The sequence below is a fragment of the Sinocyclocheilus rhinocerous genome, unplaced genomic scaffold (assembly GCF_001515625.1).
Source record: "Sinocyclocheilus rhinocerous isolate Xijiao unplaced genomic scaffold, SAMN03320098_v1.1 scaffold1694, whole genome shotgun sequence".
Classification (NCBI taxonomy): Eukaryota; Metazoa; Chordata; class Actinopteri; order Cypriniformes; family Cyprinidae; genus Sinocyclocheilus; species Sinocyclocheilus rhinocerous.
Genome location: NW_015626863.1, coordinates 163,991 through 177,130, shown reverse-complemented (window position 1 = coordinate 177,130; position 13,140 = coordinate 163,991). Strand labels below are relative to the sequence as shown.

Here is a 13,140-nt window from a genome sequence, read left to right as displayed (position 1 = left end):
CAGAACATTCTCGTTCACCATTCCTGGCTGGTGGAATGAACTTCCCACCCCTATCCGCAATGCTGAATCCCTGACAATTTTCAAGCGACACCTGAAAACTCATCTCTTTTGTCACTATCTGACGTCATCTTAAAAAAACAAAAAAAACTAACTTTGCTTTCTCTTTCCTTAATCTCTCCGTCTAGCTTGTACTACTCTGAACAATGCCTGAAGCTTTGTATTGCAAGCACTTCCTGCATTTATTTGCCTCTTTATGATGAATCGCTTATTGTATTCTTCAATTGTAAGTCGCTTTGGATAAAAGCGTCTACTAAATGAATAAATGTAAATGTATCTAACCTAACCCCCACCCCTAAGCGTTTCTCAATATAAAACAAAGCCAACTAGTCACAATTCTCAATATAAAACAAAACCAACTAATTGGTTAAAAAAATACAAATATTCCAAGTTTTCTAGGCCAAACAATTGATTTTTACAAGAAACACACCCAAAAGCAATCCCGTCTCCATCCAACATAACGCTCAAATCACAAACACATTCAAAAACTGCCATCTGAAGAAGTGCTACATCAGCCTTGATTGTGAAATCTGATTGGCTCTTGCGTGTCTCATGACCAATTACATCATGATAAAGTTTGGATTTATCTTTTGAATCAGATGTGACTGTATTAAGTTTCGCTCTGTTCTCCTCACTTCATAAAAGATGTAGCATGGCTTCAGAAGACTTGGAATACAACAATTTGTAATACTTTTATACTGTTTTATGGCCATTTTTTGCAATAAACATCTGTGACTGCACATGTATCTGGCTGTTACATGTTTTATATTCTTAAGTGGTTAGGATTAGGGGTTAGATGCTCAAAAATATCTATGACAGTCTATATACATACAGTATATATACAGTGTATAAAATTACAAAAATAGTATTTATAAACAAATATGTATTATTATTATTGTTTTATATTTGTTTAATATGTGCAATAAAATACATAGTTTATATAAAGTTTAATAAAATAAGAAATCTAAAAAAAAAAAGTAGTAAAAATGTTTGTAGAATTTGACTCATTAGACTGTAAGGATTTCAGGTAATCAGGTACTCTAGTATTGGTTTAAGTCAGAATGATGTTTGTGTATATAATAATAATGTATGATGTGTTTTTATTGTTACAATATTAAATGCAGTAAATAAATAAAAATGTAAAATATTAATATATATATAATAGTTAATAATAATTTCAGGTAATCAGGTACTCTAGTATTGGTTTAACTTCATGTCTGTTTTTCTTCCTTCAGCCAATGGGATGGCAGATCCTCTCAGCTCCGCCCCTGGCATGAGCAGCGCCACCAGTCCCAAACTTGAGCCTCCACCATCACCTCATGCCAACCGCAAGAAACACAGACGGAAAAAGAGCACAGGCATCACCAAACCAGACGGCCTTTCTGCAGGGAATGAAGGTAAAGGGACGCAAAACTGTACGAGTTTGTGTTATTCGTACAAAAAATGACCATGTACCATATCGCTTGTATCTCACTGTCCCATTGGTAACAAATCAACACAAACACCAGTAGTTTTTGGGCATCAATAACTGTTTCAGCAGTTGTAGGCTTGTCTTAGGGAAGTCGTGGCCTAATGGTTAGAGAGTTGGACTCGTAACCCAAAGGTTGCGAGTTCGAGATGGGTAACCATACTTGGCCACATGTCACGTCACTTTCACTTTTAGTGACAAAATGCTATCAAATAAAAAAAAAAAAGGTCCAATTGGCCTGTGGCTAATAAAATTAATTAATCTCTTTCTGAATTAGTAAATGATTTGATCCATTTGATCCATTGTTCTGTGCCACATGCAACAGAGAAGACCACTTGAGTTTTATTGCCCGTCCCAATGACAAATACAGTCTCCTAATTGGTTGTTATTGAGGAAACAATAGCGCTTCCCTCAGGCTGTTTTGTTGCCAATAGGCCAAATCCATCAACTAGATGGACGCTGTCCATCAATGACGTTGACACAGACACTTCCTAAAAAAATTGAGCCAGTGTACATCTTTGAAGTCACAAAAAGACCATAATCGAGCATTAAATGATAAATACATGTCTGTAGGTGCTCTAAAGACAGATTCTGTCAACATTTATGGTTTGAAAAAGCATTTTCATAGCTTTTCCCCTCATCATGCTCTTCTGGATCACGTCCGTTTTTAGCTGCGACCAGGATCAAGTTTAATTGTGTTTTTACATGAGCTGAAATCGCCTCAAATGATCCAGCGCCACTATTGTGACTGTTTTATTAATTTTAAATGTGTATGGATGACATTACAAGCTCAAGGGATCACAAACGTGGTCATTTACCATTGCAGCTGGAGTTAAAGACGTTCTTAGCGCTCGTTCTGTCTCATTACGCAGACAGTTCCTCAAGAATACGAGGGCTAACCTCTGATTTTCTTAAGCTTGGCTTGGTCATCTGGCAGAATAACAGCGGCTGAATGTGCGTGCGGACGCAATTTCCTACGAACTTCCATCATGAACGTCGTTTTTTGCCTCTGTGCAGTCTGAAAGGTTCTATTAGTGTGTGCTTGTCTGTTCTGGTGAGTGCATGCAGAATACAGACATATTGCTTAAGTATGAGAATCACTCATATGGAGCAAGTTGTATCTGCTGAAGGCAGAGGAGTGGGAGAGATGGGAGGGGTGGAGGGGGGTGCTTGGATCCTTGAATAAATTGCTATCAGTTTATCTCATTTACGGGGCAATCAAAAGCGGCGAATGCTGGCAGAAATCGAATTTTAGCTGTTGTGAAGCATCATAAATCAAATGTGCTGTTGCTCTCGAAGAAGGTGAGGCAACTTTTCCGTGCTTGGCTTTATGAGCGAACGTCTCTGGGAAGTGTCTGGAAGATTTTTACAGCGCTGATTCACAAATGGTCTCGGGCAGCTGATGGTTTTACGTGAACATTCACAATTAAGACATGCTTAGACAACTAAATGAATTGTTAGAGGGAAAAGTGTGCTTGCTGAGATGTCTGATACTTTTTAGCTAATCAGTTCATTTCAGTGCTGAATCTTTTGAATCGGTCCTTTTGATTCAAGCAGATTCAAGCAATTCCTGTACATGCAGAGTGTCTCCATTTGAACAGCTTCAGTGGAGCATCTCCTTCATTCCCGCTGAATGTGCGGCGGTATAATGATCTCAGGTGTTTAAAAGATGATCCAGGGTACCTAGTGAGTCGACTGACAGGAGCTTTAATGCCTTTCTTTGCGACCATACCTTTATCTTCTCTCCTGTACAGGAAAGAGATCTGCTCTGCAATTTCAGAGCTTGATTAATCTAGGCTTTCTGTAGTCTTCTATAGGAAACATGCAGTTTCTACAAATCTATTTATTCTTTATATGTAGTTTACATAAAGCTGCATACTCATTACACACTTGCTTTTCTTCTTAAATAGCAAAGAAAATAAAATGTAATATTAAATTGGACTGAACTGAATGTGTTGTAAAATGTTTTAGTTTTAAAAATGTGGATTACAAATTATGTACATTTGGATAATTACTCAATGTTTTAAATAAGCACTAGCTTAACATATTTAAATATATTAAAATTTAGTAATTAAATAATTACATTTAAATATAATAATAGGTATTATTACTAGTAGTAGTTTTGATGATTATTGCATTTTTAAATATATACAAATTACCACTACTAGTAACAGCTATTACTACTATTACATTTAAATGTAATTATTAAATTATTATTATTAAAATTTTAATAATATTTAAATATAAAATATTTAATCTAATTATTATTATTATTATTGTTTGTTTTTATATAAATTAAAAAATTATTATTACATTTTAATGTATTTAAATATTAAATATATTCATCTAATCTAATTATTATTGTTATTTTTGGCATTTATATATTTAAACTTATTACATTTTAACATTTTAATTATCTAATGTATTAATGTATTAAAATGTTAAATATTTTATCAATTTATTTTAATTATGTTTTTATTTTTGTAGTCTAATGAACATTTAGTTATTATTGTGGCAGAAAATAAAACAATAAACAATTTAAAACAATTTATATTGGCTCTGCCTATCGATTATCAGACATCTGAACATATAAATAATCAGTATATAAAAAAGCAATATTGAACGATCTCTGATAATAACAAATTAAGGCCTAATCAGCTTCTTGATTCACCTTTGCCCTAAATACAAAGTATTTAGTCCTATCTTTTTTTTTTTACTTCGAAATCTGTATATATAGTTTTTATACTGATATAATGATGTCCAGGTGGCATTACTTGTTTTGATCTTTCAGGCTGATAAATACACTTGCCCGGTTTCAGGCAGCAGCAAATGAAGCTTCATGTGTTTTTGGACCGGTGGTGTTGTTTCCTTGAAGCCCTGTGTCTCTGTTAGACCTTTTAAAGAAGATAAAGGCGACTGCATGTATATATTTGTAAATTCATGTACATCAGATGATTGTTGGGGAGTGTTTATGTCTGCATTTACTTTCAGTTCATTGTCTGAAGTGTCGTGTGTGTGTGTGTGTAAAGGGTGTTATTGTTTACACTGTGTGTGTGTGTGTGTGTGTCTGATGGAGACGGTGAGTGCGTTCTCGCCTCCTCAGTGTTTGGCCCGTATCCCCCCAGGCCTGTGTCAGTAATGGGCGCGTGCTGATTGCTCTAATACAGGTTAGGAATATTGCCTTTAATGATGTGTAAAATGAGCAAACGCCGCCACTGACATTTACAGATGGCACAGGCAGGTCTGGTTCCTCCCAGCTGCCCGTTAATTCTTAGACACCAACTAACATCTCTATAGGCCCAGACCTGTTTCGTGTACTAGAGCACATGTGTTAGATTCAAGATTGTCACCTATTGGAGTTTGTAAAGCAACACACACACACACACCTTGACTTAAACCCCTTGCGGCTGATTTGATGGATTTGTGGTCGCGTGGCCGCATGCACTGACAGAATAGCAATCGGGTCACACTGGCAGGTCCAGATGTGGTACTGGAGCAGGCGTCTGACCCAGAGGGCGTTTGGACTAGAATCATCTGCTTTCATTAGATGGGATGCACTTGAGCAAATGTTGGCAATTCCTTTTCCTCTCCTTCGTTCTCACTCTCTGTGCTAATTTGCTTTAATTTTTTGTGTATTCATGTTGCTGAAGTAGATCTCACCTTAAAGATCAAAATCGACCCTGTTTAGTGTTTCAATAAAGGTTACTGGTCTTATTGTGCGTGATTTCAGTACATACACTGTAAAAAAAATTCCGTAAAATTTACGGTAAAAAACCGGCAGCTGTGGTTGCCTGAATTTTATCGTAAAAAATATGGTAGCAATGTTTTAGGTTTTACGGTTTTAACTTAACTTCCAAAAATGGTATACTACCGTAAAATTAATGTCCAATACATGTAATGTCCAATACAGTTTTTCACCGTATATAGTAGGGGAATTTACCGTTAACCATTTAACAGGTTTTTACTGTAGCATTTTTACAGTCTTTTACCGTTAAATTCACGGTCATTTTTTACAGTGTATTATTCAAAAGAATAAAATTCTTTATTCCTGATGGGTGCAATCAAGTCCCACCCTTCTTTTTTGAAAGAAATTAATACTGTTTTTAAGCAAGGATGCATTAAATTGATCAAAAGTGACAGCAAAGATTTCTATTTCAAATAAATGCTGTTCTTTTGAACGTTCTATTCATTAAAGAATCCTGAAGAAATTTTTCATGGTTTCCACAAAAATATTAAGCAGCACAACTGTTTTCAACATTGATAATAATAAGAAATGTTTCTTGGGCAGCAAATCAGCATATTAGAAATAATTCTGAAGGATCATGAGACACTGAAGACTGGAGTAATGATGCTGAAAATTCAGCTGTGCATCAGAGGAATAAATTACATTTTAAAATATATTCAAACAGAAAACCGCAATTTTAAATTATAATAATATTTCGCAGTATTACTGTTTTTACTGTATTATTAATCAAATAAATGAAGCCTTGGTGAGGATCCGAGCGTTCAAAAATTTTTAAAAAATCTTTCCAACCCCAAGCTTTTGAACAGTAGCGTATAAGCTGAAATAATTTGTGTGTCTGAATGTGACTGCAGTATGAACAGAAACATGAATGAAAGATTGCAAGGGCCAGGAGGAGAGGAGGAGAGAAAGACTGTGCTTTTAGATGTTGTTATCTTTCTTTTATTGTAGCGTATTAATTAAGGTAAGTTGTTTCTGCCCTCTTTGCCTCCAGTCTTTCAGATTGGATTTTAACTGGATGTAGTCAGGCAGAACCTGCGCTGCTCCGTCTCATTACTGCTAATTTCTGAGCACCAGTGGCTGATTGGGAGCTTGTGTTATTGCACATTTTATATTAACAAACCTCAGAGTCTTTGGGTAGTTTTTTTTTTAGATAAAATGCTTTCTTTTTTACTTTAATGCAGTGCATTTTCACTTTTATTTTCTCAGACCTTCACTACACTCATATGTTTGGGACATTTTTCTTATTTTAGAATAAGAGAAAGTCATCAGTACTGTGACATAATGCTTATGAAAGTATGGGAACAACCAACGAATGTTAAACAAATTAAAACTCTCTTATATTTGAGCTGCTTTGTCTAGATTCTGATTATTCTGGACATTCACTCAACCAGCTGCAGTGCATCCTGGGATTCTTTTAAAGAGTTTTGACACAGTTGTTGACATGTTTTTCCTCCAAATTAAAAATTTTAAAAATGTTAAAAAAAGAAACAAATTTGAAGTATTTTTATTTTATTTTATTTTTTACCAAATTAAATATCACAAGCCTTTGGATCACATGCATTTTAAGATAATGCTACTATAAATTCAGTCAAGAGTTCAAACTTTTGTCTGGTTTTGGTAGTATATGTCTAGTTTCACAATAGGCGCGTTTCCATTACAGATTTATGCAAAACTTTGGCGATATTTTATAAATGTCGATAAAAAAGTATTGCGAAATGACGGCATTTCCATTAACCCATGTTATGCAACTAAAGCGTCATTTTTTCCTCTCGCGATAAGTCATGGCAACGGATTTTGACAGATTTTGGCTACACTAGCCATTATATTTAATCGAAGGAGGCGTATGCGTGTATCTTGACAGAAGCAGCGCGGAGAGCAGCTTCTGGGACGTGCCGTGGCGTGACTGGTAACACAAGCGTTGACTAGAGTGGCCGCGACCAGCTCCGGTGGCCGTTTCGGAGCCGTAACCCGCCGCAGACGTATGCAGTGTAAATCAGGGGTAAGGCTGCTGAGCGGCGTTTGGATGAATATGCAAATATATACTGCGCGCTTTCCTCACAATAACAAAATAAACACATCAAAAACTGACAGCGGTGAGAAAGCGAAATATTTCTGTTTCAAATTGCCTGAAAAACCACCTCATGCGAGCGTAAAAACTTTTTTGTGATATATGGGCGTTTTTGCGAAATTAACGTGTTTCTATTAGGCGTATTTTCAATTCGCAATTTCAATTTACGCAATTTGAAGGGTAATGGAAACTCAGCTAATGAGTTAATGATTTAATGGCTTTTGTACTTTTATTTGCTTTTAGTGAAAAACTGTAACGTGTGTATATGTGTGTATATATATATATATATATACAGGGTTTGAAATTAACACCCGCCAACCCACCAAATGTGGGTAAAAATCAGCTGTGGCGGGTAACAAACTGCAATGTAAACAAACTTTAATAGCTTATTTATCTTTAAATGTTTAATTAAATAATTCCATATTGAAATTACCTGTTGTAATGGCAAATTTATCAGATGGCCAGCCAACAGAATAATTGTCTGTGTTCAGATGCAGAGGTGTATAATCACTGGACAGTGCAATGCCAGATAATTGTGTTGCTGTTCATAATAGCAGGCGAGAAATTATATCACGACAGCCAAAATGTTATCCAAATACAATATATTCCCTTCTGTGATACTAAAATACAAAATATGTGCCATTTGCACGATCTACTTATTACTAAAATCAAAAGTAAATATTTACTTTTGCTTTAATTTCTGCTAAAAATGAAATGTGTTCCCTTATTTTGACCACATTCTGGAAAATACTACTAAAGTAGTTCCATCGACCTTTGTGCAACATATTTATCCATGTGTATTGTGCATCCCGTCTTACATTTGTGGTTGATTTCCAGCAAAAAGAAGCATGAAATGTAAACAAAGCAGAGAGATCAACTGGGGCGACACACCTTCACCCTTTAGTCCTTGATTTAGACACAAAGCTGCTGGCTCTGTATTGATCTCTGACCTGGAGTCAAGTCCCGTGAATAAATCGGATAATTGAGGAGGGTGTCAAACTAATTGGATTGTTGCCGTTCGCTTGAGGCCATGCGCTCCGCTGAAGGGAACGGGAGTCTTTGCCAATGATATACATGTGTTCGGGTCATCATATGCAGATTATTGATCGGAGATGAGAGGAGATACAGATTTATATGCTTTACATTCAAGATAAACCACGCTCAACATTTCATCTGAATTTAAAGTTATGTGTGAAGTTTTTATTAGAGTGATGGCAGAAATGTGTCATCTGGTAGAGACTTTAAAGTTTTGTTTCTACAATGTACCAATTAATCTTCATTTGTTATGAATAAACGTATCCTTTGGTTTTATATCCATTAAGTTCCAAATAAACATGATAAAGTAGCTTTCATTTGTAAAATCCAAAAAGTTGGCATTAAATGCATTAAATAATAATAGAAATTAGTTTATATTATATAGTTTATAATAGTTAGTGAAAGGTTTATATTCATATTCTTTTTTATTATATTTTTATATATTATTTCATAATTCCTTGATAGTTCATGATAAAAATGATAAAGTAGCTTTAATTTGTAAAATCCAAAAAGTCAGCATTAAATGCATTAAATAATAATATAAAAGGAATAATATGAATATAAATGAGTTTATATTATATAGTTTATAATAGTTAGTGAAAGGTTTATATTCATATTCATATTCTTTTTTATTATATTTTTATATATTATTTCATAATTCCTTGATAATTCACGATAAATTTTCTAACAAATTAGACCTAAATAGTGTGCTAATGATCATTATTATATTTTATTTTATTTTATTTCCCTGTTAAGTAAATATTGAAAAAATTGGACCTTATTAATGTGCTAATAATCATTATATTATATTAATATTGTATTGTATTGTATTGTATTGTATTATATTATATTATAATATCCTAGCTAACCCTGTTAAATATATGTATATTTAAAAAAAAAAAAATCTCACAATGTAGAGGAGAAATTTACCAAAAAAAAAAAACTGGGGTTGGCACATGACCTTGATAATTCATGATAATTTCTCTAAACATGAGACCTCAGTAATGTGCTAATGATCATTTACAGTGGGCGTCAATAAATGGTGTTATGTTGTGCGTTTTTAATACTAATAAACAGCCTTTTTTTCTGTAGAACAACTGCAGTGATTGAGTCTGTGAACCTATTATGGCCTCATGCAGCTTCATCGTCCGTAATACTCACGTGTGTAATCATCGTCCCGTACATATCAAAAGTAAACATGGTTTTGAACTGAATACTGAGCAAATTGCAGAAATGATGGTCTGTTTTTCACCTCTCGCCCCTCATTTGAGCTCGGTAGAAACGTTGCAGTACCTCGCGTGTGTTTTTGCGATGTGGAAATTACTGTGACCAGAATGATTAACCCACATTATATTCTATTTAGGCAGCTGCAATAATAATGAGTCTTCACTGGTAATGAGATAAGTACTCTAATGGATGTATTTACCTTTTTAATCACTTGGATTTTACGATGCTGATGAACAACAGAAACTGACACTAATCGCAGATACCCATAATGCACCTTGGATATTGGCCATTTAAATGTTTGTATTTTCAGCCTTTAGTGAAGATGATCTCGAACTTGGAAATAATGGCATTTATGTTTTTGTTTCTTTAATCTGCAATTTCATTCATTTTTTTTTTTATAATTTGATTATTATTTTGTCATATTTTTTCATTTTTAAATCTGTCAGTATCAGACATACTCTTTACCAAATTGAACAATCACTTTGTGTCCAAACTCATCTCACGTTTGGTGTGTTTCAGAGCAAGAGGAGTCATTTGAGTTCATCATTGTGTCCCTGACGGGTCAGATGTGGCACTTTGAGGTGTCCACGTATGAGGAGAGAGAACTCTGGGTTCAGGCCATTGAGAGCCAGATATTTGCCAGTCTACAGTCCTGTGAGAGCAGCAAGAACAAGGTAAGATGATATTATGTTTATTTAGATACTGTGGAAATAGGTTAATATGCCTTATGTATCCTTCTGCTCTTTTCAAACTGTGATATCTGAATTATTATGCCACATAGTCTCGATTAGGAAGCCAGAGTGATGCAGTGGTCATCCAGTCCATCAGGAACATGAGGGGAAACAGCATCTGTGCAGACTGTGACGCCCCCAGTGAGTAAAACATTGTGACGGCACCCATTTCTGGACATGAAGCTAGATTCATTTTATTAGACATTTTATCATATGTTTGTCTTTTCCTTTGCTGTATAGTGTCATGAGGTATAATGTGATAAAGTACTTTAAAATAATTAAAATAATGTCAAATAAAATTAAAATCATTTTAATAATTTTTTTGTTGGGTAGTTTCACCCACTTTAAAATAATAAAAATAAAATAATAAAAAATAATAAAATTAACTTAGATAATTTAATTTAATAAAAAATAACTTTTAAGACATTTTTTCCTATTTTTGTTGGGTAGTTTCACCCACATTAAAATAATACAAATAATATTAAAGTAATTAAAATAATAAAATAAAAACTTAAATTAAAATTCATTGGAATAATTAAATGAAAATTATTGTTCTATTTTTGTTGAGTAGTTTTACTCACATTAAAATAATAAAACATAATTAAAAAATAACATACAATTTAAAATTAATATTAAATAACTTTAATAATTTAATAAAAATACGTTTTCAGACACTTTTTGGGGTAGTTTCACACATTTTAAAATAATAAAAATAATTTAAAAAATATGTAGAAATTAAATAAATTATAAACAAATTTTCAGACAATTCTTTCTATTTTTTGTTGGATAATTTCTTCCACATTTTTACACTTGGAATACTAATGGTTTATGGAATAGTAATTGCTGAGAATGACCCATCAGACCACACGCGAATTAGCATATCAGAGTTTGAATTGCATCAAATGTAATATTGGTATGGAGAACTGAAATGTAATTGTCTCTCAGATCCGGACTGGGCCAGTCTGAACCTTGGCGCTCTGATCTGTATCGAGTGCTCCGGGATGCACAGGAACCTGGGCACCCATCTGTCCCGCGTACGGTCTCTGGACCTGGATGACTGGCCTGTGGAGCTCAGCATGGTGATGACGGCCATCGGGAACGCCATGGCCAACAGCGTATGGGAGGGCTGTGTGGAAGGATACATCAAACCTGGGGTGGACAGCACCAGGTGAGTCACCTGTCCACAGCATTAGCTGGTAGCCTTGAAAACAAGATTTTAAGTCAAAAAATCATCATGACAAGATTCTTTTCTCCCAGCCCCTATGAATTGAAGTAATGTTTAGAATAGTTTTATTAACTAATAAAATCAAATTATTTTTGGTTTTGTGTTATTAGCCAAGTTTCCATCCAGTTTACTAGCAACTTTCCTTTCTATTTTGCACAAGTTTAAAAACAAACTTCAAAGGCTGCAATTTGATTAGATATATGCACTACATGTTTCAGAGTGAAACGTGGCACTGTGTTGTTTTACACGTGAGCAGTTCATGATCTGATGTTTTCAGTGTCTCAAAGCGGCTGGGTTTACAATACTGTAAATGCTGCTCCACATGAACTCTATCTCTGCATCTGTTTGTGAGTTTGGGTCACTTATAACATGCATTTGATAATGCAATAAGTGCTTATTGTCAACAAAATAGAAGCTTTAAAGGCTTCCTGCATATTTCCGCCAGAATAAAAACATAAAAAAATGAATTACGACAATCATAAATATTAGTATTGGTGTAAAATTATTTTTGTTATTATAATTACAAAAAAAAATTTACAGTGAAGAATTAAAATAGTAATCTCTTATTTTGTTTATTTTTTTAATTAATAGTAATAATGATGATAATAACCATTATTATTGTTTTAGAATAATATAATATAATATAATATAATTTTTGGCTAAATTGTGCAGCTCTAAAACAAGCACAGCAAACCTGGAGCTTTTTTTAAAATTGCGTTATAAATTGGCATTTTTATCAGAACAATCACAATTTGTAGTCAATTTGAATAATGTTTGGACTTCTTAATCGAGTTCTATAAATGTTTTATGAATTAAACGCTCAAAGAAAGCTTTGTTTTGCGTAGTCAGACATTAAACATGGCGGCTGTAAGTATTTAAGAAAGTGAAGTGTAGTATTTGAAGATTGGGCTCTTTGTTCAGGATGTGAAAGCATATTCAATAAGCATTACATCCAGTGTCAGTTAAATGATCAATGACTGGATTGTGTCAGATTCTTCACCCAGTCATCGCTCCATTAGTGCTGTTTGAAGAAGATGAGATGTTTCAGGAGATAATAGGGTCCATAGACCATTTTCTGGAGCTGCTCACCTGCTCCGCTTCCAGGCGATGTCTCGAGGTGTTTCCCCCCTTTAAGCCTGACACACTCGCTCACATTCCCAATCTGTCTAATGCCCTGGAGAAAAGAGTGTTTTTGGTGGCAATTAAGGACACTATTACAGTCCCAAACCGCTCCCCTTGGGGCTGAACTGAGAGCTCTCGATGGCTCTGACAGCTATCCATCACGCAGAGGGGTATATCAGTCACTCCTGAGGGTATGAATCCCGTCAGACACCTTCACACTGCCTGGCCTGTGCTTTGGTCTAGTGCATCATAATGCAGGATTTATTGTAATGCTGCTGAACTCTGTCTTGTGCCTTTATCTGTTAGATCAGGCTGAGACATGCTGTTGGAATGGCAGTATCTAGCACATAATTCATCATGCATGTTTATGTTACAGATGTGAATAATGCCTAAAAGGGTGTGGCTTGTTGAGGAGAGTTCTGCTCTTACTTTACAGTGACTGAACTTTGCCTAGTGCATGGA

The 13,140-nt window shown here is 34.6% G+C and overlaps 1 protein-coding gene across 1 annotated transcript in view; it reads left to right on the top strand.

Moving 5' to 3' along the window:
• The window catches only part of LOC107717265 (arf-GAP with GTPase, ANK repeat and PH domain-containing protein 1-like), an 87,063-nt gene extending 75,560 nt beyond the window's left edge, over positions 1-11,503 (top strand). The window contains exons 13-16 of the mRNA XM_016523951.1: positions 1,293-1,454; positions 10,120-10,274; positions 10,382-10,472; positions 11,277-11,503. Coding sequence (XP_016379437.1) covers positions 1,293-1,454; positions 10,120-10,274; positions 10,382-10,472; positions 11,277-11,503 — 635 coding nt within the window. The remainder of the gene's footprint in view (positions 1-1,292; positions 1,455-10,119; positions 10,275-10,381; positions 10,473-11,276) is intronic.
• The last annotated feature ends 1,637 nt before the right edge of the window (positions 11,504-13,140 follow it).